Raw genomic sequence first — 22,652 nt, forward strand, 5'->3', positions numbered from 1 at the left:
AGTTACGGGAATCATGAATAATGGTGGGACAAAGTACTGCCGAGATCAAGATGAGGAGATTCCTGCAGTTGAGAATACAGGCACTAGGGCTAGGGTGTAGGGGAACCACTCGGTTCCTCTTCGCTAGCCTGCAAGGTAGCCCCAGTGAGACCTCAGGTTTGCATTATCAGGTCGCGAGGATACGCCATGCCCCTCTCCCAGACTCTCAATGCCTCTCACGATAGGCCAACACACTACAGGTATTTCGAGAAGGTTTAGAATGGGGCGATCCCCCAGGTCCCAACAAAGTGCCAACGCTCTGCAACTGGCGGGTGACTCTGACTCCCTGGACCCAGACCTGGGGCTTCTCACGGCATGCTGGCATGGTAGGGCATTGTTAAATCCAGGTCAGACCCATGTCTCGCGCAATCTGGCACTGGCACTCTGCCGATCCGCCAACAAGCCGGCCCACCTCGGCTGGTGGGGACCAGGTAACTGGCACCGGCGCATCAATTTAGTAGCCAACCATGCATCGCCAAGCCAGCAAGTTGTCTATTCACCATCATCTCACGACTCTACACGATGCTCGGCGCTCTCGCCATCGCGGGCTTGCTAGTACCCGTCGCGGCGCAGTACGTGAGCCCGTTCTCACTACGTGATCCCGATGTCTACTTCAACTTGTCGATACCTGCCGTCTCGCCATTCTTCACATATCGCGGCAACTGGAGCGATGGTGGGCCAGACGGACTGCCTTGGATCAGTGGACCCACCTCCAACATGTCGTTCTACGGCGCAGGCACCGCTGCGTGGGTGTATACCCACATCAGCGGGGCTGGATCGGGCTCAAAGGACCCACCTGCGTCCATGATTGTCGCCGGCCGCTCCAATCCTCTCGACCTAGGCGACAACAACTGGGTCTTCCCTTATCGGACCAACAAGATGGCCTACACTTTTGCTCTGATCAACAGTGTTCCTGCAAATGACAGCCTCCAGTTCGACAGCGTCACAATCGAGAGCGGACTGTATACCGAGGCGAAGAGCTGGGAAGAAGTACACTGCGTCACAGAGTCGTTTACCAAGAACTCTAGCCTGGAGCTCAGCTTCCAGGGCGGCGCGTGGACCTTTGGCACCGACGAGCAGAGCGCTTGGGGTGGTGCGGTGATAGCGACGCTGCCACAGAACACGAGTTTTGTATGGGTCAACGCGAGCTCAGTGTCGGGCCCCATGAACGCCAACACGTTCAACCTCTTCATGTCTCGCGGCATAACTCCTCTCAACTTTCAACAGATGAACCTCAACTCGTTACGCTCGTATGAAGCCAAGGACATGATTGTTTACCAGGCCCCGCTGGACCCGACCGACCTATACCAACTCACGCTGAGCGCTCCCGGCAACAATCAAATGATCCTCAACTCGATCACGTACTGCTCGTACTACAAGGACGGCATCGTTCCTGTCGCCAAGAAGAAGAGTAACGCGGCACTCATTGGTGGCCTCGTAGGCGGCCTCGTCGGTGGCTTCCTCATCTTGGCAGCCATCGGGTTTGCGCTCTGGTGGAGACGACGCAAACGCCAGCACAAAGAGTATGAACAACGTGTTTGACTTGAAGCTGACTCCAGAACGCCAGACGCTTTTATTGTGGACGAGAGCGCAGAGACCCAGCCGCTGCCGGACAAGCGCATGCTAGGCTCCATGGCTGTGCCGCGTAGCAGTTCGCCGACGCAGTTTGGTACCGATTCGTCCGACTTGCATGCCGAGTACGAGGCCAAGCTCAACCTCCTGGCCAATGGTGGTTCGCGCCAGAACAGTCGCATGTTGAGCGCCGACAACAGCATGAGTGGAGATCGGACAATGAGCGGTGACTCGTACCGCAATGGCTCTCGTGGAATTAGTGGCGACTCGTCCTTGTCGGGAAGCACAGAGCAAAAGTCGATGGACCCAGATGGAATGCCTCGGCGCCCACGCCGCCAGCGCCGCACACGTCATGTTGTTGAGCACGCCGAAGACGGCGGCGAGATTCGCGTCGAGAACGGCGAGGAGGTTGTTGTCGAGGTCCTGCCACCGGTATATCGGCCCGAATGGGAGGAGCGACGGCGCTCAGACTTGCCACAGTCGCCGCCGATATCTCCGCCTCTACCGCGACCGCAGTTGTGACGAGTTATTCATGTGACAGGGGACGATAACTTGGTGCCATAGCTGTTGTATAGATTCTATGCACTGCCTGCTAGACTCTGGATCACAAGCATCCTACTGTACATGAGGTTTCAGATACGATACGCGAATATCGGGGCCGGGAAGAGAGTTTCAGGCTTGCTGGGGTTCCCGCACTCGCGTTTTCTCGGCGTCGGGGGTGTGCCAGCCCTCCCATTTTTTTTTGGGTTTATTTCTCGTCACCCTTCACCCTGTCGCACAGGCGGAATCCTATCGTGCCTCGTCAGTCCAACGGAGCCTCGTTGCCCCCATCTGAAACTTCCCTGGCCATAGATCACAACAGCTCTACGGGGTCTGCGGGGTCTCCGTGACGTCTACTGCACCTAAGCTTGACGGCTGTTCAAGTTTAACCGTCTTGAGCTCTTGAGCCCTGGTGGTAGGGCCGACGGCTGCCAGACTCAATCAGCTTACGCAGCTTCAACAGGTGGTCAGCATCGTCAGCGATCACGTCTTGTACGCGCGTCGTGTCGATGACAACACTAGCGTATCTGCCAGAGACGTTATAAGCCGTCGCCGAGTGTCCGGCAAGAGTTCGGCTGCCCTCGGGGTGGAGGTTGCTTGCATCAGCCATCTTGGCCAATTTGGTCAACCTCCACCCTCTTCGTTCGCTTCTTTCCATCCTCTTAGATCTTAATCCACAACCCTTTGACATATCTGCGGAACAGCAGAACAACATGCGGAACGACAAGCCACTGCTTGGTCAGGACCACCGTAGCCCAGCAGCGTCTTTGGGGTGCCCGAGGTCCGAGATCGAGGCGCTGCAGATGAGCCGACAGGCAGATAGATAGGTAATCTTCTCGCACACATTCGTCACTAGCGAGACGTCAATCTGAGCTGTCAGTACTCTGAAGCCAAGTATATATAAGACTCACGTTTGCTATTCACAATCCTTACTACTCTCACCTCTCACTCTCTTCTTCACTTTCACAGCCTCCAACACCCCCAACAGCTTCAACACCTAGACATGTCCGACTACACTTTCCAGGGCTGGGCCGGCTACGGGCCAGACAGCGTCCAAGGCCACATGAAGCTCGTCGACTTTAACCCTCCCGCCTTTGACGACGACTACGTCGATGGTGAGTACAGGGCTATCACAGATGACGATTTGGGCTAACCCCAGTCAAGGTCCAGTACACCGGTATCTGCGCGACCGACACGTCGCAGCTTGCCGGACACTGGGGACCCTACAACGGTCCGATCGTGTGCGGCCACGAGATTGTTGGCCAAGTCGTTCGTGTCGGTCCCAAGGCCACCGGCGTCAAGGTCGGCGATCGTGTTGGCGTTGGAGCCCAGTGCGACTGCTGTCGCGAGTGCGAGTGGTGTGTCGCTGGTGAGTCTACCGCTGGTGCCTGTTAGCGTGCTGACGATTAGGTAAGGACAATTTCTGCCCCGATTTCCTTTACACGTTCGGCGTAGGCAAGTACTCGCGCGGCATCAACAAGGGCCAGCAGAGCTACGGCGGCTTTGCAACCCACTGGCGCGGCCCCTCGCGCTTCGTCATCCCCGTCCCCGACGGTGTTGACCCCGCCCAGGCCACCAGCTTTATGTGTGCGGGTATGACCGTGTTTGCGCCGTTCAAGCGTTTCGGGGTACCTCACAAGGCGCCCAAAGTTGGCGTTCTCGGTATTGGTGGCGTGGGCCACATGGCTATCAAGATCGCCAAGGCCATGGGCGCCGAGGTAACCGCCATCTCGCGCGGTGAGGCCAAGAGGACCGAGGCCCTTGAGCTTGGGGCGGACCATTTCATTCCCACCGGCTCGGACCTCAAGGCTGACCTGGCCGCGCACGCGCGTTCTGTCGACCTTGTGATTAGCACTATTAGTGAGTCTCTCTCAAGAAGACGAGACGTGTGCTGACAAACTAGACCCTCCTTCGCTCGACCTTGAGGCGTACGCTACTCTCGTCAAGCCAGAGGGCACGTTCTGCCTCGTTGGCGTCGTTGTTACGCCTATTCAGATCAGCGCGACGCAGCTCATCTTCGGTAGGTCCTCAATGAGAAGGAGGCTTACGGCAGGATCTATCGCCGTTTCGGGCTCGAACATTGCCTCGCCCAGCGACCTCAAGGAGCTTCTTCAGCTTGCGGCGGACAAGAAGATCGAGCCGTGGGTTCAGAAGTACAAGTGGGAGGACATGAACAAGGCCATCGTCAACTCGAACAAGGGCAAGGCCAAGTTCCGCAGCGTGCTCGTCCTCGAGCAGAACGGCGGCAAGCTGTGAGGCAAGGCTTGGAATGAAATGGTTGAGATGAGCAACGATAATCTGGAGGAGTGAGAGTTCAGTAGCAGGCTTTAAACAGACGGAGATGAGATTGTACAACCTCATTGCATTCGCTCACTCAGTTACTTCTTCTCCACGCGCATGTGGACCATGTCGAGGCAGAGGCTCACGATCGCCACGAGTGCGAGGTCAACGCCAGGTGCCACATCGAGCTTGTACTGCCTCTGTGGGATGGCGGGATCGCCTTCCTTCCACTCGTTCTCGTGGCTCCCGCGCGCGAGTAGAATGCCATCGCTGGTCACGATGTCAGCTGCGTGTTGCTTCCAATCGCCGACAACGGCCATTTCGAGTTTATCGCCCATTTTCGCACGGAAACTGGGCAAGCCGTTAGCTGGTCGTCAGTTCATTTCCTGTCCCTCTTTGTGGGGGTCACTCACTACCAGCATGAAAGCTAGCCTCGAGAAGAAGTTCACCAGAGTTGCTAGTAAACTCGACGATCTGGCGCAGCGACAGTGCCTTGTTGCTAATCTCGCCAAGGGGCCGTAACATATCGTCGTAAACAACTGTCGTCAGCTCCCTCTCATCGCTACCTACCTTTTTTGTTCAGCCGCGACCACTCCTCGGCTTTGGCGCGGATGATCGTGCTCCCGTCCGAGTCAGTCACGGTATAGTTGTCCTGCTATCAGCCAGCCTTGAGTGGCACTTACGCCGGAGGGGAACATGTCTTCGAGGACAGTGACCTGCGTAATTACGGAGCGGACATTGCGCCCAAAGAGCGCGAGCGGAGGGCGGACGGGGACGAGGTCTGCGTGCGACTCCATGATGAAGAGTGTGATAGAGACTTGTATCTACTGATCTGGAGAGCTGGGGGTTGCTCGACGTGCTCTGTTCGGACTGAGGTCGGTCAGTTTGACGTCATTGTATCGGGCACGTATTGTTTTGGGCCGAAGGAATGTCCAATCTGCAACTCGAAACTGAGGACAGTCGAGTGGCTGGATTCCGTACCTTCACAACGGTCTCATGCTTGAACCCTGCTGAAGCCTGGTCCAGATGTGGTGTGGGATGCTTTGATTCGGTCTTATCAGGCCAGATAAGACCAGAAATGGTCGGGGTTGAGGACGATGGAGGCCACCATTTCGAGGAAAAGAGAGCTAGGAAACCGAGCTGGACAGCTGTAGGGCGTGTAGCTCGACGCGCAGAGCGCACCATTCGCATCTATGACCAGGCTTCTCAAAGCTGATGGTCAACAAGCGACTTGCTGAGGTCTTGGGTTCGATTCCCAACTCGGCCAGCTGTTGCAAGTCTGCAGGTGGACACGTGCACCGCCGGTGCGCCAGTGCGCCTTTCGCCCTTCTTCTGCTTCTAAGCTGTAGCAGACATCCGTCCACATGCGGCCCGCCAAGTGTTTCATGCCTTCTATCACTGGCGTATGAACAGGCTGCGGCGCATCTTCCTCGTGTCTGGGTATCCCTCCAGGCCAGCTCGGTAGCCCCCCATTAGGTATGAACAACCACGGCCCGCCCACGAGGCCCCTCTAATCGCTCAAGGTCATTAAGCCCTGCCTCCCACTCTGCCCTGCTAAGGATGGTGAGCTTCCGCACCTCCACTTGCGCCCTGTTGAGGCCCCACTGCGCGTACTCGATTAACCCGGCGCGTGTCTCGACGTCCATACCGTCGCCGTAGTCGTCAAGTTTGTAATCTGCGGTAGGGATGGCTGAGCCGAGCTCGTCGAACGCGACGAGAGTAAGGGATCGAGGATGCGCGCGGCACAGTCGCCGGGTCACAGCTCCCGTAAACGCGGCGCAGTTCGCCCACATCGGCCCCATTGGGTCCGCGACGACTGTGATCGTGGGAATATGCGGCGGGTCCAGCTCCTCGATCACGGGAAGGCGTTCAGGTGCACCACCACCAGGAAATGGAGGGTGATCGACATGTGGAGGATAATGCGCCGTGTCGATGGAGAAGCGGAACACGAGCGCGTCAAGGTCGTCTGGTACGTAGCCGAGGGGCATACCGCCGGGCATTGCGGGGCGGCCAAAGTCGACGTGGTCAACATACATCTTGGCCTTGAGGAGCGGGCTGTCCCAGGGCTGTGCAGCAAACCGGTGGACAACCTCGAGACGGGGTAGGAGCGGAGCGAGGGTCGTTGCGGCTATGAGGCTCATGGACCGAATGGTTGCGGCGCGGGTGTGTCGCAACATAGGGCGGAGGGTGGAGTTGAGAGATGCGCAGGATCCTGCCAGAGTGGGAAGTGGTGGGGTAGGGAGGCTGTGGCCGCACGGCGTGGTCAAGATGATCTCGCCGGGTCCTGATTGGGAAGAGCGGAGGCGGGAGGGCGCGTAAGTCACGACAATGTGCGCGAAGAGGAGGGCGTCGACACGCGCACAGAGAGATTGAGAGACGGGCCGGAGGGCGATAAGGCTGCCGGTATCGCACGCGTCAATGACTGCGTCGAGGATATGAGGGAACGCGTTTGCGTCGAGACACATTTGTGAGCTTGCAAGGAAATGAGTACTGTGGAGAGGTGAGTAGAGTAGAGAAGGGAAGCGAGGTTGAGTTTGGGGAGATGCGTAGCTCGTGCAGAGATCGGGTGGAGCGCGTCATGTGACTGGAGACATGCTTCCGTCGCAATCAACGTGATCGATTCCGACTCGGGTTCGTCTGAACCAGCACGTCGATATCGTCGAGTGGTGAGCGAGACTGGTGAGAGAGGTTCGGAGCCGCCTTCGCGCCACACAAGTGTTCGTACAGGTAATGTTGCTGCGATGATGGCTGCTCTAATGGGGCATTGCAGGACGAGTGGCGTCCAGACATGCTGTTATGCCTTCGTCTCACCTAGGCCAAGTCACACGAACGCGTTGCATTCCAGGTCTCTTGCTATCTGAATTGCTTGTCAATGTAGATTCGTTATCACCTGTTCATATGAGAATCCAGTCTCTTCACCTGGTCTTTTAGCTTTTTGTTGATGTAGTGGACTGTTGTTGTTGACAAATTGACTCAAACAAGTCTAAAACGTCATTGTTCTCCAAAGACACGGGATCAAATGACCCCCTCAAACAATCGGTTTTGGTCGAATACCACATCTAATTCGATCATTCTCTCTTCCCTCCCTACATCCTCTCTCACCGCAATCAACGACAGCAACAACACAATCATGCCCAACATCGGAGATCAACACTCCATGGGCGACCAAAACTATGAGGTTGTTGCCGCGAACGACGCTGGTGTCGAGGTGAGTGACTCAATTCCCTTTAAGGCCTTAGAAAGGCCATTTCGAAATGACGTCGTTTCGACCGACTCGGATCAACAACGGCCACGGGTCACATAGCAGACGCTGTCGAGCTCTGCTGCCTCGACGGTAACTGCGGTTGCGGCAGATGTAATCTCTTCTAGAGTCTAGAGTGCGGGATCGCCACCACCTTGCCTTCCTCGACTTTGGGCATCGCGATGAGCAGCTTCTTTCTGTCGGCCACGCTGACCCCAGGTCCTCCTCGACCAGATGCACCAGAGTATCGCCAAAGTCGAAAACCCACGCTTTCTCCAGAGTGTCTTGAGCAAATATCACATCCACAATGGCGAGCCGCAGGTCCCGATGGCGCTCGTGAAGCGTGAGTCGTCTTCTTACAGGCTCAACCGATCGACCCTTGGCGGAGTAGTTGACAGCAGCCGGTTGTGACGGATGCAGCAGCAGCAAGAAGCCCAAAGCCTGCTACGCTGGCTTACGCGACGGCGGTTTCCTCCGCTGCCTTCCTTGCGGACGGAGGATGTGCTCGTTTGAGCCCCGTAACAAGAGTTCATCCGGCGCGTGGATGGTGGCGCAGAACGACATTCCCCTCGTCGCCGACTATGTTGCCGGCACCTCGAGCCTGATCCGGCACCTGATCAAGGACCTACCACCGAGCCACCCACTTGTCTCGGCTGCTCGCACTCACATCGCGCAGGGCAAGACCATTCTCGACGTGAGCCCTCATGCTGTATCTGCTGACAGTAGCGGGTGAACGAGGGACGCATTGGACCCCGCCACAAGCCAACGGCTGCACCGGACACAGCTGCGCTTCGGCCGCACGAGGCGATCGCGTCTGATGTTGCTGCGATTGACGAACTCGCAGATCGAGTGCATGCACGGGCAGCCGAGGCTGGCGAACTGCCCAAGAGTCCCGATGACGGAGACGGCGGGCAATATCCCCAGATGGACAACTACGCGCCACCACCGTTTGAACTGCCACCTATCGGTGAGGACGAGGCTGGTGTTGAAGCGCTACTCCCTCGCGATGAGGACGTGGAGGAGGACCGCAAACGCAAGGCGCCGGCCAGCCGAGGTCGTGGTGCAGCGAAACGGGGTCGTGGACGGGGTCGGGGGCGAGCATAGGATACGGTTGCGCTGATCGTCAGCGCGCGACAAGTGAAACACGAGGCGTAGCATTGCTTCCCCAAGTCTGGATATTGTGTATTGTTTATGGGATACATTATGATGTACGATTCTGAGTCTTGTTTGTCCGTTTTAATGCTTGAAAAGCCCACGCAGGGTGCGCATAAACTTTCCTCCCTTCTTCCTCTTGGACTCGTCAACTTCAACCTGGTGCTGCACCGGAATGGGCCGCTGCGTCGCCGCCTTGAGTGGCGATTCCGAAAGGCTCATGTCTTTTGCTTCTTCAAAGCTGCTCGGAAGCGGTAGGACAGGCGGGAGCGCCGGGACCGGGGGAGCGTCGACATCAGGCCCACGCGCCTTCTTGCTGGGCTTGAAGCTCCAGCGGCGGGAGCGCCGCGACGCAGCGCTAGTCGGCCGTTCGGGGATATCTGGGGCGTTGTGATGGTGCCGCGAAGTGTCTGGGTGGACCGAGAGTTTGGCAGGTGTTCCGACAGACATGGAGCTTACAGCCGGTGTCGGCGGCAGTGGAGTCTGGACGATACCGCTCAGCCTGCTTCCCACCCCACCTGCGGGCCACGCGTCGGCTGCAAGAGGCACTTCAGACGCAGGCACAGGTGCCGAGATGTCGAGCGCAGTCTTGCTTTCCGGGAGAAGTGAGAAGCGTTTCTTCTTTTTCTCCCGCAGGCTCCCGCCGGTGGATCGGAATGAGAAGCGCTTGCGCGGTTCGGGCGAGGTGGCGCGCGGACCGGGGAATGGCGGTGGGGGATGCGGGTGCGCCTCGTGGGCGAGCGAGTAGGTCTCGGCCGACGTGCCCTCGAGGCGCGAGAGGGCGGATGCGTGTGCCGAGTTGATGGGCTGTAGCTTGGCCCATTGCGCTGCGTTGAAGGGTGACGTGGCGCGATGGGTCGGCGGCGTCACGCGGTCAGTTGACGTTGTGCGAGCGGCGTCTGTTCCTGCTCCTGCTTGGGATGAATGCACTACTGGGTCTTGAGTGGTCGGCATGGTGGAACGGAGCGAGTTGAAGGGGTGTGATGAGGCAATGCCGCCACTAGTGTTGGGCCGCGACGAGCGGCCAAGAGAACCGAACGGCCGGGGCGCCGTGTCTGGTGTGTCGGCCGTTTGGGGCCTTGGCGAGCGTCCAACTGAGTCGTGGTGAGATGCGGCGTCCACCGAGGGTCCTCCCGTGGCGTACGTGTGGCCGGAGGGATACGTCCCGAAGTGGTCCTTTGGTGGCGGGACAGGCGCACTCGGTGAGTGCAGCGGTGGCGGCGGCGCATGGAACACGGGCTGCAGCGAGAGAGAGGGTTCTCTGCCACTACCGTGGCCGTTGGCGTTGGAATTGGTCGCGCGCCCGTCCATGCTGACGAGGCCGTGGCGGCGCGACTCGCGAGTCGCGCGGTCAGGCGACTCACGCGTCGTGCTGGCGTCGAGGTCGCGCGCCACCTCCATCTCCTTGTCCTGCTGGAACAGCCGCTGATCCGGGTTCGGGAAGGGTTTAGTAGAGGCTGCAGCGGCTGCAGCGACGGCGGCCTCGAGTTCAAGGACCTTGGGCGGACGAGCGTAGTCGATCCAGCTCGGGGCGCGGGGCGAGCTCTCGACGGTTGGCGTATCGCTCTCCCGGCCCTTGGTCGTGCCTGTGTGTTGGGCCGAGAGGAGACCCTCCACGCCATCTCCATCCCCGTCATCATGCCCAGATCGGGGAAGGCGGTCAGTGAACGCGCTTACAGATGGCGGAGCGGCACTAGCGGCGCTCGTGGTAGATCGGGACGTTGAGCTGGCGCGTGAATGGCCTCGCGAGCGCGGCCACGGAGGCTGGATATACTGCGACTGGGCGTATCCCGAGTGGCTGCTCATGCTCAATGCCGCCTCGCCCAATGCAGGCGTTTGGAGGACCTCACGTTCGCTTGAGCTGCGGCCATGCGCCTCCGTCTCGGCTGGTTCATCGTCGTGTTCACGTTCAGGCGGCGGCGTGCGCGTAAAGTCCAATTCGGGGACACCGTATGCGCTCACGCGCAAGTGTCGCGCTTCCTCGGGTGGTTCGGGCGACAGGCCGTGGCGCGCACGCAAGCTCTCGGCGGCGCGGGCGTGCGTTGCCGGCCGGTCGTACGCGTACTCTGATGGCATGGGGGCGACGGCCCTCCGCGGAGGCGAGAATGGCGGGATCTGGGCAATGTCACTGGGCCTGATGCGGTCTGTTGAAGTTGAAGACATGGAGCTCGTCTTGGAATGGGCCGCGACAGCTCCAACAGTAGCGACTCCGGCAGCAACAGTAGCGACTCGGACAGCAGCGACATGGGTAGCAGTGGGCGCGGCGAAACCTTCCGGTCCGCGCGCGTCGACAAACTCGTCACGGTGTTGTGGGAAGATGCCGCTCTCGGCTGTGGCGGGCGGGGTGGTGCTGCTCGGCCGTTCTTCCTCAGGTACTAGGAGGGACTGCTGCGACTGCCACGCGGCGGGGATGGGCCGGCGGCGAGGCGGGCTGATCGCCAGTACCTTGCGCGGCGGTGTATCGACGGCTGAGGCGAGAGCCATATGGGCCGCCACAGTCGTGGGCGCCGGGGCGATCTCGGTGCTGGGTTGTGGGACAAGTGTACTGTCCTGTACTGCGAGTGCATGAGGGATGGCGCGCGGGGTCAGGGTGTCGGCTTGTGCTCGCGGCGTCGCGACGTCATCTTCAGTCGGAAGAGTGGGCGAGGCTGGCGTCGAGCGCGGTGGCATGCTGGTCACGGGTACGACGGGGAAGATTGGCCACCCGGAGGAGGTGGGAGGCTGTGGAGTATGGCCAGTCGATGGGGGAGCGAATGTAGCGTCGATAGGCGAAGTTGGGGCAGTGACGGCTGCGGAAGAGTCCGAGTGCGCAGTGTGCATCGACTCGGCAGTGGAGACTGAGCTCTGGCGTACGTGAGCCTGCGTCGAGCCGGCTTGAGTGGCTGCGGACTGCGGTGTCGGAGACTCGGGAGAGATGACGCGCTCAGTATGGGCCGCGACGGACTCGTGCTGGGCCTCGGGCGTTGGCAGGGCAGCAGGTGCGGCGGCGACGGCGACTGGGATGGACTCGGCAGTGAGAGAGGCGTCACGAGGTGTCACGGTAGCCGATATCTGCGTAGCGGTCAGAGTAGCTACCGGAGCCTCTGGAGCTGCACTGGTCGCCGATACCGGCGTAGCTGTCAGAGTAGCTGCCGGAGCCTCTGGAGATGTACTGACTGCATCGACGTCGCGAGGCGTGTCCACTGCCCCAGGAGGAGCTGGCACAGGCTCGCTGCGGAAAGCGGCAGCTCCCACGGCAGCTGGTGGAGTGTTCGTGTTCGTGTTCGCAGCCGGCTTGATTGCGAACGCTGCAGCACCAAAGGTAGCAGCCGCAGCGGCACCAGCAACAGCGACAGCCGGGACAGCTGGGCCATTTGTCGAAGCGTGGACAGCTACTGCATTCGGAATTGCAGTAGACGCGGCACCCCTACTCGCCGGCGCTGCTGTACTCGAGGCACGAGCCACGGTAGCGGGTGCACTAGGTGGTGTCGTCTGCGTACCGTGCCCGCTCTCATTCTGGAGAAGCTCCTCGTCGGCCTTGGGCGGCGGTTTGCGGCGCAGGGTGCGCGTAACGGGCCGTCCGACGGGGGCGGAGCGATGTCGCGCAACACGCTGATCGTTTGCAAGGCCGGGGTTTGCAACACGCTGATCGTTTGCAAGGCCAAGGCCGGGGTTTGCCGCGATCATATCGGCCGGTGCGGGGAGTCGCGGAGGCAGAGTACGCTCGCCCGTCGCGTGTCGGCTGAGACGCTTGGCACGACGTTCCTCCCCGAGGTTTGGGGAGACGGGAGTGAAGCCGCCATCGAACGGGTTGGCCTTTGGCGGTGTCACGTCTCCGTCTCCGTCTTGGGTATTGGGCTTGGTGTGGTTTACGGCGCCAAACTCATCGTACTCACCCCAGCCGCGCTTGCCGCTGTCGGACGCAAATGACATGCCGCCCTTGACGTCCTTGAGGCTAAGCAGAGGTGGGGGCGGGAGCGGCTCAGGAGTCGGTGGGCGGGCAGGAAGGCTCTTGAGGCTGAAGCGGCGTTTCTTGGTTTCGCCATGGCTTGCCGCCACGGTGCTGGGTGAGCCAGTGAGTTTGGCGAGGGCGGAAGCGTGTGCAGCCTCGGCACTCTCGGCACCAGGCGCCTCGGGTGGTGGGGCCGGGGCGAGCCGCGCCGGCATGAAGCTGTATCGTTTCTTCTTTGGCGGCGATTGGGTATCGCCGAAAGAGTGACGCCTCTCTGAGAGCGGAGCGGTTGCTGGCGAGGTCCAACGGCGGTTGTCCTCATCGCTCGAGTTGTCGAGCGCAGCCTTCGGGTTTGTCTTGGGTTTCTTTCCACGCCCCCACATACGAACGCTCACGCTCTCCTTGTCGTCGCGAGCTTCAAAGCCGGCTGGGTCGGTCCAACTCGTTGTCCACCGGCTGCCTAGGCGGTGGGGAATAAGACATTCGGTCGAAGACGACGCCGGGCCCGTCTTGACGGGCGCAGTGGCAACGGCCACCATGGGAATGGCGGCCATGTCGCTGGGCTGCGTCCAATTTAGCTTGACCGTCGGGTCAATACTTGTTCGCGGGATCGGGGGATTTAGCTCGGCGCCGGTGAGCAAACTGGGTCGACGTTAACGAGATGCGAGATGAAGATGGGACGAGAGTGAGTGTTAGAAGCAGAGGTGCCAGTGTCAGTTCCGGTGCGGCACATGTCGTGTTGGGAACTGAGTGGGGGCTGGCAGTGCCTGTTGCAAGGACAAGGTTGCGGGAGAGTGATATCGCGCAATCCTCTTGAAACGCGTGCCTCGCCCTGTTGTCTCGTGTCAGCCAACCGCTTGCCCAACTCCCCGATATGGTTGCCGAGGGTGGAGCCAACGCAGAGCAGTAAACCACATTGGGTATGCCGGCATGACATTGTCACTTTGGCCGGCCAATCACTCCCGCGCGTGGGAATCCAGACGTGCATAGTGGGTGGATTCCAGTTGGGTGGCAAACCACGTTCTGCAGTTTCTGCAGTCAAACGGTCAGCTGCGGTCAGACTTGGTCTGTCTTCAGAGTAGCTTGTATCTGTGACTCTTGGATGTGTAGTGGATGTTTGGAGTAACGATGGGGAACCCCTGCCAGCCATGCCGGCCATGCCAGCCCAGCCATGGTCAAACCATGCCGTCAGTCTCCTTTCCTCAATTTGCTTCCGCCATCCCGACTGACCTACATTATTAGCAGTGGCTACCGCTATTCTGGGTTTGGAATGACCCTCCGCCCCACTCTGTCGGCTGATGGCACCCTCACTTCCGCTTGCCCTGCTCAACCGGCGTAGATGGTCCTTATGCCATCATGGATTGCAGAGACGCACGAGCTCCGGGCGTGTAGCTCAGTTGGTAGAGCGTGTCATTAGCATGCGCGCACACAGCGTGCGAGATCTTGACAAGGTCTTTGGTTCGATTCCTAACCCGTCCAGCTTTTTTGGGTACCGTTTGTGCAGAGGGTGTTAGTTGCATCTCTGCGGCACGCCGTGAGGATGCTCGCTAGAGAAGATGACTTGCCGCAGAGTTGGGGCAATGTCGGATCAGAGTAGTCCCGCGCGGGTCATCTCCATTCCTCTACCTCGGGTTTATCGCAGAACATCATGGCGGCATGAGCAACTCGTACCGCGTATCGTTCGGGAGGCGAGAACGAATCAGCCAGCTGGTCATGTATTTATGTATATTTATGTCTTGGGTCTTGGATGGCAAAGCTGAAACGGTGCTCAAGTCCGACGCGCCGACGTGACCAAATGGCGAAACCAGTCAATTCAGGGAATTGGATTATCCGACAGCTCCACTGGCCAAGAGGTAAGGCGTCCGTTTCCTATTTCCATTGTGGAGTTGAGCGGAAGATTCGTGGGTTCGACCCCCACGTGGAGTTCATTAGACAGCTTTTTGGACCTCCAGCCGCTCGTCGAGTAACTCTATACACGTATGAATGAGCCGGGTGGAAGTGGGCTGAGTGTAACTGTATGAAAGCAAGAGTGCGTTCAAGGGCGGCTATGTTGTCACTCGTTGCGGTGCGACTCGTGACTCCCAAGGAGGCAAGGCTCGCAGCTCGCAGCTCGCACCACCCACAACGCACGCAGCGACTCTACGACACTCGCTCCACTCCACCATACACAGTATCCAGGGCATATGCTACAAGGCGACGTCTAAAGTACATGGGAGATCGCGCGGTCGTCGTCGGATGTGCCGACGTCATTACCAGAAAAGGTCCGCGCGGCGCTTGCGCTTCGGACCGTCGGGATAGTCATCGCGGGGTGGAGGTGCTGTCCACATCGGCCGCGCCCACTCGGCCTCGGGCCCACGGCGAGCCTCTGGTTCGTCTTCGTCAGGAATGGCAGCAGTGACAAGCTGCCAGAGGCTGGGACCCATGGCATTGCGCATCTCGTCCCGGCGGCGCTCGGGTTGCGGCGGGTCTGGAGCGGGCGAGTGCGTTGTGCTCTGAGTAGATGGGTCGCGGTGGTCATAGTACTCGTACGACGGGGACGGCTCGGCCTCATGAGCTTCCGCCCCATTGCCGTTGGGAGGGGCTGTTGGGTCTCCTTGCAGGCGACGACAGGCGTCGCGGAACATGAGGACGTCGGCGGGTTGGCGCATGGTGTGCTCGCCCCACCACTCGTTGCGCTCCCCGCGCTCCATGTTGGCTGTTGGCGCAGGAACAAACGGCCGGGCGAGCTTGGTTGTGAGTGGAGGAACATGACGTATGAAGGGGAGACTCACGACGTCGGGGTCGACACGGTCAATGGCCTCCTGAACACCCGGGAGGCTGAGGAGGAACCACAGTGCGTTCTCACACTGCTGCGCGCGATGCTCGGCGCGGCGCGACATGCCGGCAACAGGGCCGCTGTGTGTCAACTCATGAACAGCGATGGAGAGCGGCTGGATCCAGGAGAAGGCAAGTACGAGACTCACCGCCGAAGCTGAGGAGGAGGATAGGAGCACTCGCCCTCGAGGTTGAGCTTCTTGCATGTTCCGCACACGGGGCGTTGGTGGTCGCACTGGAGTCAACTATGAAGCCATTGTTTGCTCACGCGTCTCTTTTTTGCTATACAGCGGTGGCAGGCTCGGTCTGCCATTGCGTATTCGGGATGGATGAAGGAGGATGAGGAGGATTGTGCGGAGTGTAAATGCTCCGCCTGTTGTTCCTCATTCTTCTCCTGTGAATTTGCTCCCGCTTCAACTGGTCTCGTGGTGAAAATAAAAGTGGCAGCCACATACTTTGGTGACACATTTGTACTAACTATAGGAGATGCATGTAAGCATTACAAGCACCCCGCAGGGCTGGAGGCAGCGTACGCTAATGTGTTCCTCCATTGCCCAACCTTGAAAGCCGGCCGCTTAAGTGCAGGCCTGGCTGAAGAGGCTCCACCAGGGGATGGTCGACCCGCCAGTGGCGGCGCTCCAGCAGGTGAGGCAGGGGCCGAGCTTGGGCCAAGCGGCCTCAGAGCAAATGGGCTGGAGACAGGTGAGGAACGCGGGCTTGGTGGGGATATCCTTGCAGCTGTTGTAGACCCTGGTATGATTAGGATGAAGAGGATCTGGAAACTCACGGGAAGAACATGTTGCAGACCGAGGTGCAGGTCGAGGGGAAGGTAGGACCCTGGCGCGCCTCGTGCTCGACCGCGACAGGCGAGGCGACGGCGACCGTGGCGGCTAGGGTTAGTGGACATGGAGGAGGGAGGGGGTCAAGTTGGTAATGGTAATGGAATGAGGACTCACCAGCAATGGCAGTGATAACGGAGAACTTCATTGTCGTTGTTGTTGTTGGTATTGGTTGGGTTGGGAGTGGCAGTAGTGAAAAGGAGAGAAGAGTTGGATGTGGATGAGTTGAAGCCAACAGGCGGCCTATTTATTTATTTCAGAGCCAGCCCGTCCAAAGGAGACCGGCCTTGAAGATACGACCTGTAAACGCGCAATTCTCGCCCATCTCATCCAAGGCCGTGACTCTCTCCCTATCAAGCCTCTAGAACCCTGCATATCACGGCGACTGAACAGGCGTAAACGCGTGGCGGCATTGTTCCTGCCATCTCGTCGCGTTGCTTCGCACACAACTGGCGTTGATGTCTGTATGCGTGTGTGTGACGAGACGAAATCTCGCGCGTGAAAAATATGAGATGTGGACGTTCGATCGCGCCCGTGCAGTGGCGTCCAGAAGACAGCTGTGGCGCGTGTGTTTCGCGGCATGTCGTGGCGCGTGTTATGGCGCCGGCTGCCGAGAAGCCAGCCCTTGGGCACGATGGGTGAGATAGGCGAGTACCCCACAACCACACCCTTGAGCTCTGGCACTCTGCATTTGAGATCATGTGCGGGGTTGAGTGTCGTGTCGCATTGCACTGCGTCACTGTTTGCCGCTATCAAACCTGCTCCGGACACGGAACGGAGCTGGGAGAGGATGGAGGCGTGCTGTGCAGGTTATCATATCGCCTGCGCCCCCTGCGTACCCTCGATAACATCTCTGCCGGTGCCCGCGAGCTTAGAGTGTCCCCGAGACATTCACCCCAGGCCTCAACCCCCGATAGTCCCCAACCCCGTGACACTCCCCGACACACACACACCCAGCCTGTCGATCTCCGGATTGCACGGATGGAGCAACCACCATGACATGTGGCGCATTCGCATTCCAGCATTCCAGCATTCCAGCATTCCGGCACTCTACGCTCGAGGCACCCACATGAGTACGCACACACCCCCATCTTGGGCGTCTCCAAGAGCATCGGGTGAAAGGCAGTCAGTTGTCAGTATGAATAGTCTGTCATTTCGTTTTTCGGTGGGCACGCACCCGGCGCCACAGGGACACATCACCGACTGGGTGGCTGGTGGCCGCGGTATGTTGGTTGCCGTTACGGTCTTTCCGGCTGGTATGGTGGTTCTTCCCACCCGCCCATCTGGTTGCTGCGAAACCATTAGATCTAGATGTGGGTTGAGTCGGCGCTGTCAACAAAGGGCGGGGGGGCTTTGGCTGCCCGAACCTCGGACGCAGGGTACGGCGGGGGGGGCCGTCGCCATATCTGTTACGAGGGTTAGACCATCGATGAGGGGATGTTGAAAATGGATGCAGAAAGGAGGGCGAAGGCTGGACGGCCTTTGTTACGGCATCCCCGGCTGGTGGGTGGCAGCTGGGTTCACGTGATGCATGTGCTGAAACGGTGGCGATGCAGCGGTCATCGGGGCGTCGGACAGCGCACTGCACCCGATGGCCACTGCGTGTTGGGGGTTGGGCACAAGAGGTTTGTTACTGTACAACAGGTGGGTCACAGGTGGGACTTTGGGGAATCGAGTTAATCGAGTGATAGGGCCTTATCCTCTCCATCTCATGCTTCTCCGCCATCAACTCGCCCAACATCTCATGAGCTGCATTTCCTCACATTACGATTACGGTATCTGATTCAATGTCCTGTACAACATCTCGCTCGCAGTGTGCATGGTCCTCCGTGTTGCAAAGTCTACCGACTGTGCGCGTGGTTGTGCTGAGCTCTACGCCCTGTCGCCAAGACGCGCAAACCGACCGCGCCAGCTCGACTGCTTCGCGGGCTGGGGACGGGCAAGCTGGGTCTCCAGCACGGGTGCGTTGTCCTCGTCATCTTCGCTAAGACGTCGGCCGTTGCCTTTGTTGTCCTTGCTGTACCCGACGAGCGTCGAGGTCGAGGCAGACGAGGCTGCACGTGAAAGTGGGGGCGCCCGTGCGGAGGCTACGTGCTGCTTGGGGATGTGGACGTGCGGCTCGGGTGCGTACATTGCCTGCGCATACAGAGGTGGTGGTGGGTACTGTTCGCAACCAGGCTGGGTACCGAGGGCTGCATAGCCTGACTGTGAATAGGGACTCCGGTCCTGGGTAAACGCGTGGGAATGCGCATTGCCGTATCCGCCCGGGCCATAGGCACCGTTCCACTGGTGCGACGCGGCGGCGGCGCGGCGTCTGCGCTTGATAGCGTAGGCGTAAAACAAGTAGGCGAAGAAAAAGCAGCCCAAAAAGAAGGCAATGAAGAGGAAGACTTCCGAGACGCGACGGTCGGTCCAGTAGCGCGTGTCGGAAGATGTCGACTGGTCGGAGAGAGAGGAGGGGGGTGGTGTGGTGGTGGTAGGAACGACCTGCGCGCGAGCGAGGGGGAGTGGGAAGAGGAGGACCGATAGCATGGCCGGAGCTGAGCCTGGGAAGAAGGAGAGGAAGGTGATGCGGATGAGAACGAGATGAAGAGAGCAATGAGAAGCCAAGCCTGGTAAGAGAGTCGAAAGGTAATATATCTAATGAACCAATACAAATGACGCATTTGCTACCAATACGAAACAGCAAGCTGCAGCAAGGCCAGATGCATTTCAAGGGAAGCAAGGGAAATGGGCAACTGTATTACGCCACATGGTGATAATCCCTATCATACCCGGGGCTCCATGGGAACTTGTTGATGTAAGCCCAGGCCCAGAAAAAGGGAATGCGTATGACCCTGGAGGGATCAAACACGAGGCGGAGGCAAATGTCAGGACGTGTGGTCCAGACGACTACAGAATGACGTGTCCTGGAAATCAGTGCTCGGGTGTCGTGGACTGCACAGCGTCACGTGACTGGATGATGTCCGGGCCGAGGGCTGCAGTTGAGCAACTTGTAGAACAGAGTGTATGCATGTGCTATTCACTGTGGCTCCTCACTCGATACTGCTACTGCTTACTTGCCCTTGAAACTCTACTCACACCATACCAGCACCCACACCCTTAGTAAGTGACCGGCAGGTCGATGATGCCAACGTCACGGTCAAGAGGCGAGTAGTTGATGTCCTCGATCTTGACAGCCGGCTTGAGGTTCGGGAGGCGCTGGTACAGCGTCGCTGGGGTAAGCCACAATCTTCTCAACTGAATATACTCACAGAACACTGCGGTGAGCTCGGCCTTGGCCAGCAGCTCGGCGATGCAGCGGTGAGGTCCAAAGCCAAAGCCGAGCGGGTCATCCTTGCCCCACTTGCGGTGGATGTCGAACGTGTCCGGGTTCGGGAAGATGTCAGCGTCGCGGTTAGCCGAGTAGTTGGAGGCAATGATGCCCTCTCCCTTCTTGATGGCGACACCACCAATGGTAAGGTCCTCAAGAGCGGTACGCTTGATGGCCATGGCGCTGGCGGTGTGGTAGCGGCACAGCTCCTCGACAAAGTTGCCGGCCAAGCTGGGGTCGGCCTTGAGCGCAGCGAGCTGGTCGGGGTACTGAGCCAGAGTCGCAACGCCGAGCGCGATCATGTTGACCATGGTAGCGTTACCGGCAACGAGAAGAAGGAAAGCGACCTGCACGGCGTCCTCCTTGGTGAGGTTGCCCTTTGCGACCTGTTCAACAGCCAGGTGCGAGATGACATCGGTCTTGGGGTCGACGGCGCGCTCGTCCACCAGACGGCCGAGGTAGTCGAGCAAGCCCTTGGCGGCCTCACTCGCCTCGCGGGCAGTGGAGCTACCGTTGGTGCGGATCGAGTTCTGGGAGGTGAGGAACTCGAGGTCCTTGAACGGCACACCAAGGATGGTGTAGATGACATAGGAAGGGACAGGGAGAGCAAACTCCTGCACGAGGTCGACGGGGCCGTGGGGACCGCCCTTCTTGATCATCGAGTCGAGGAGGCTGTCGATCGTCTGCTGGATGAAGGGGCTAAGCGACTGGACGTACTCGGGCGTAAAGTTGGCTTGGACCATCGAACTGGTGGTCAGCAATCACTTGTCCTTAACAAGGTAAGACTTACCGCTGCTGCATGTGCTCCGGGGCGTCCATGTCGACAAACGTGGGCTTGGCCTTGGCTGCGTGCTTGCCGTTTGCGTTCAACTCGGGGAAGCCGGGGTGGGTGCGGACCTTGCTGAGACGCGGGTCGGTAGCCACCTGCACGAGGTCGCGGTACTTGGTCACAAGCCACGCCTCGCTGTCGTCAAAGAGGCTAATCTTGGAGACCGGAGCGGTAGCGCGGAGCTGCGCAAACAAGGCAGGCGGCTCCATGCCAGAGGCGCGGGAAAAGGGGAAGCGAGGCGCGGTTGACATGGTGCGAGTACAGGAGGAGATTGTGGACTTGAGGTGGGTGGCCTTGAGACGGAACATCAAGCTTAGTTAATGTAGTAGTGGTGAGGATCCAATCTAGCACGTCAAGCCTAGGTATAAGTACTGGTACATTTTGTCAAAGATCGACGTCGATGAGGACAGTTGAGCCCACTTTCCGCTACGGAACTACCGTGATTAGAATGGTGAGCAACCCGAGGCCGAGGGGGCGCCGTCAGATTTCGGTGCTCGGCGCGTCACATGCAATCCCCGGGCGTCTCGTTCATCCAACCAGGATGTTTGTATTAGGGGCGATAAGCAGAAACCACCTGGAATACACGGCTCAGGCGGTTCTATCCGCGTCGCGTTCAGCATTGTCTCGGTAGGCACGACCACGTCATAGTCCTCGACCGCGTATCCTCGGCGTCCTTCAGATCGACGCCGAGATGCCGGTCCTGAGCGGAACTGGGGAGCCACGGGGTCGAGGGGGGACCAAGGGCCCATGGAACAAGCGTGGGAGTGAGGTGGGGGTGAGAATAGAAGGGCGGAATGACGAGAGGGCTGGGACTACGACGCCCAGATCAGTTCTTCTCTTCTGAATTCATTGTTCCGGTGCGGTATCTCCGTCAGCTGATCTTGACATCGAGGAGATGCCGCAGATACGGCAAAGATAGACTTGAACGCATGCAACAACCCGAAACTGTAGAGCTGTAAATGGACCAACTGGTTTCGGGCAGCTTCGGAAGTTTGGTGGCTGGGACATACGATCTCATACGATCTCATGTTTAGTCAGCTATCAATCAGATGTGCCCCGTTTGGCGACAAGCCAGCGACTGACGGAGTTCCCACACACATCCAGCCATGCGAACAGCCGCCAACCATGGCGTTCATTGTTCTAACCCAGCTGATCCTCTGATATTGACTGCAGAACTGCTCGACTCGGTTCTTACGACGCCACGCACAGAGTATGCCACGCACGCAGGGCACTCCATGCCCATCTCACACTCAGCTCCTGTGTTCCCGATCCGAACACGCTGGGCGCGCTGGGCCCGCTTCCAGTCTGTGCGGTAAGGGATGCAAGCTCCTGCGCCACGAGGCAGCTGCGCGAAGCCACGAGGTCGTGTGGCTCAAGGACATACGTTAGCATCCCCCTCACTTTCCATGCTCACGCCTCCTCTACCGAGCTGTTTACCATCTCTACCCTGGCCAGCACCTCCATGCGGAGGCTGTGTGATATCGGGCGCGAATAGGACGACTACTAACCCCAAGGGCGTTTTGTCAACCTGGGGCAAGACACGCGTCTGTGCTGATCTCCCAGCTGGCGCACGGCAACAAGTCGTACACTGTCTACGCTGACGGGCTATTCCTCCAAAGCAAATGAACACCGCAGGACTATGTACGTTTCCAATGCTTCTCGTGCACGCCAGAGAGATACTTTGACTGCGCCGTTGACCTCAAAGATCTGCGTTCCGAAAGACACGAGGACCTCATCCCCAAGTGGACAGATGCGCCGATGCCGAGCAGAGTGGAGGGACGGTGCTTCTCGAGCCCGGGCCTCTCAATACTCGCGAGTCATCCGTTATCCGCCAGAGCAACTCGAGCACCCTGCAGTGCGGTTTGTGCGCGTCAATGCGGCGTATCCTCCAGCGAGGGGCGGCGGCGCACCGTTCTTGGACGCACTGCGGGTGCAAGCGACGGCAGTAGCGTCGTGTAGACAGCTTGTAGCACCCATGCACCCAGAAAAACCGATGGTTCCGAAATCGGGTTTACCAGGAGTGTGGAAACAGGTTTGACGTCTGATCTCGATCTTGCCAGAGCCGTATTCGACCTCGCGACGAGAGCCATGTGCCAACATGT

General features: G+C 59.1%; 10 protein-coding genes across 10 annotated transcripts; 3 read left to right on the plus strand and 7 right to left on the minus strand.

Annotated features, from left to right (window-relative positions):
• Positions 1-561: 561 nt before the first annotated feature.
• CcaverHIS019_0312240 (uncharacterized protein) lies at positions 562-2,133 on the plus strand (the record flags this gene model as incomplete). Its single annotated transcript, XM_060599757.1, has 2 exons — positions 562-1,562; positions 1,599-2,133. 2 exons carry the CDS (start codon positions 562-564, stop codon positions 2,131-2,133), a joined length of 1,536 nt encoding a protein of 511 aa, XP_060456419.1.
• A 1,021-nt stretch (positions 2,134-3,154) lies between these two features.
• On the plus strand, positions 3,155-4,407 carry CcaverHIS019_0312250 (uncharacterized protein; the record flags this gene model as incomplete). Its single annotated transcript, XM_060599758.1, has 5 exons — positions 3,155-3,266; positions 3,311-3,520; positions 3,562-4,011; positions 4,055-4,171; positions 4,205-4,407. 5 exons carry the CDS (start codon positions 3,155-3,157, stop codon positions 4,405-4,407), a joined length of 1,092 nt encoding a protein of 363 aa, XP_060456420.1.
• Positions 4,408-4,529: 122 nt separating this feature from the next.
• On the minus strand, positions 4,530-5,228 carry CcaverHIS019_0312260 (uncharacterized protein; the record flags this gene model as incomplete). Its single annotated transcript, XM_060599759.1, has 4 exons — positions 4,530-4,798; positions 4,845-4,970; positions 5,002-5,083; positions 5,115-5,228. 4 exons carry the CDS (start codon positions 5,226-5,228, stop codon positions 4,530-4,532), a joined length of 591 nt encoding a protein of 196 aa, XP_060456421.1.
• A 675-nt stretch (positions 5,229-5,903) lies between these two features.
• CcaverHIS019_0312270 (uncharacterized protein) lies at positions 5,904-6,896 on the minus strand (the record flags this gene model as incomplete). Its single annotated transcript, XM_060599760.1, has 1 exon — positions 5,904-6,896. The coding sequence occupies one exon, from the start codon at positions 6,894-6,896 to the stop codon at positions 5,904-5,906; it is 993 nt and encodes a 330-aa protein (XP_060456422.1).
• Positions 6,897-7,561: 665 nt separating this feature from the next.
• Positions 7,562-8,776, plus strand: CcaverHIS019_0312280 (uncharacterized protein; the record flags this gene model as incomplete). The annotated part of the gene is made up of 4 exons (XM_060599761.1): positions 7,562-7,639; positions 7,892-8,015; positions 8,074-8,366; positions 8,399-8,776. 4 exons carry the CDS (start codon positions 7,562-7,564, stop codon positions 8,774-8,776), a joined length of 873 nt encoding a protein of 290 aa, XP_060456423.1.
• Positions 8,777-8,908: 132 nt separating this feature from the next.
• CcaverHIS019_0312290 (uncharacterized protein) lies at positions 8,909-13,309 on the minus strand (the record flags this gene model as incomplete). Its single annotated transcript, XM_060599762.1, has 1 exon — positions 8,909-13,309. One exon carries the CDS (start codon positions 13,307-13,309, stop codon positions 8,909-8,911), a length of 4,401 nt encoding a protein of 1,466 aa, XP_060456424.1.
• A 1,695-nt stretch (positions 13,310-15,004) lies between these two features.
• CcaverHIS019_0312300 (uncharacterized protein) lies at positions 15,005-15,882 on the minus strand (the record flags this gene model as incomplete). Its single annotated transcript, XM_060599763.1, has 4 exons — positions 15,005-15,481; positions 15,527-15,650; positions 15,719-15,804; positions 15,838-15,882. The coding sequence occupies 4 exons, from the start codon at positions 15,880-15,882 to the stop codon at positions 15,005-15,007; spliced, it is 732 nt and encodes a 243-aa protein (XP_060456425.1).
• Positions 15,883-16,144: 262 nt separating this feature from the next.
• CcaverHIS019_0312310 (uncharacterized protein) lies at positions 16,145-16,556 on the minus strand (the record flags this gene model as incomplete). Its single annotated transcript, XM_060599764.1, has 3 exons — positions 16,145-16,319; positions 16,357-16,459; positions 16,526-16,556. 3 exons carry the CDS (start codon positions 16,554-16,556, stop codon positions 16,145-16,147), a joined length of 309 nt encoding a protein of 102 aa, XP_060456426.1.
• Positions 16,557-18,280: 1,724 nt separating this feature from the next.
• On the minus strand, positions 18,281-18,940 carry CcaverHIS019_0312320 (uncharacterized protein; the record flags this gene model as incomplete). Its single annotated transcript, XM_060599765.1, has 1 exon — positions 18,281-18,940. One exon carries the CDS (start codon positions 18,938-18,940, stop codon positions 18,281-18,283), a length of 660 nt encoding a protein of 219 aa, XP_060456427.1.
• Positions 18,941-19,510: 570 nt separating this feature from the next.
• Positions 19,511-20,801, minus strand: CcaverHIS019_0312330 (uncharacterized protein; the record flags this gene model as incomplete). The annotated part of the gene is made up of 3 exons (XM_060599767.1): positions 19,511-19,623; positions 19,663-20,468; positions 20,512-20,801. The coding sequence occupies 3 exons, from the start codon at positions 20,799-20,801 to the stop codon at positions 19,511-19,513; spliced, it is 1,209 nt and encodes a 402-aa protein (XP_060456428.1).
• Between the last annotated feature and the right edge of the window lie 1,851 nt (positions 20,802-22,652).

Source organism: Cutaneotrichosporon cavernicola (assembly GCF_030864355.1).
Source record: "Cutaneotrichosporon cavernicola HIS019 DNA, chromosome: 3".
Taxonomy (NCBI): Eukaryota; Fungi; Basidiomycota; class Tremellomycetes; order Trichosporonales; family Trichosporonaceae; genus Cutaneotrichosporon; species Cutaneotrichosporon cavernicola.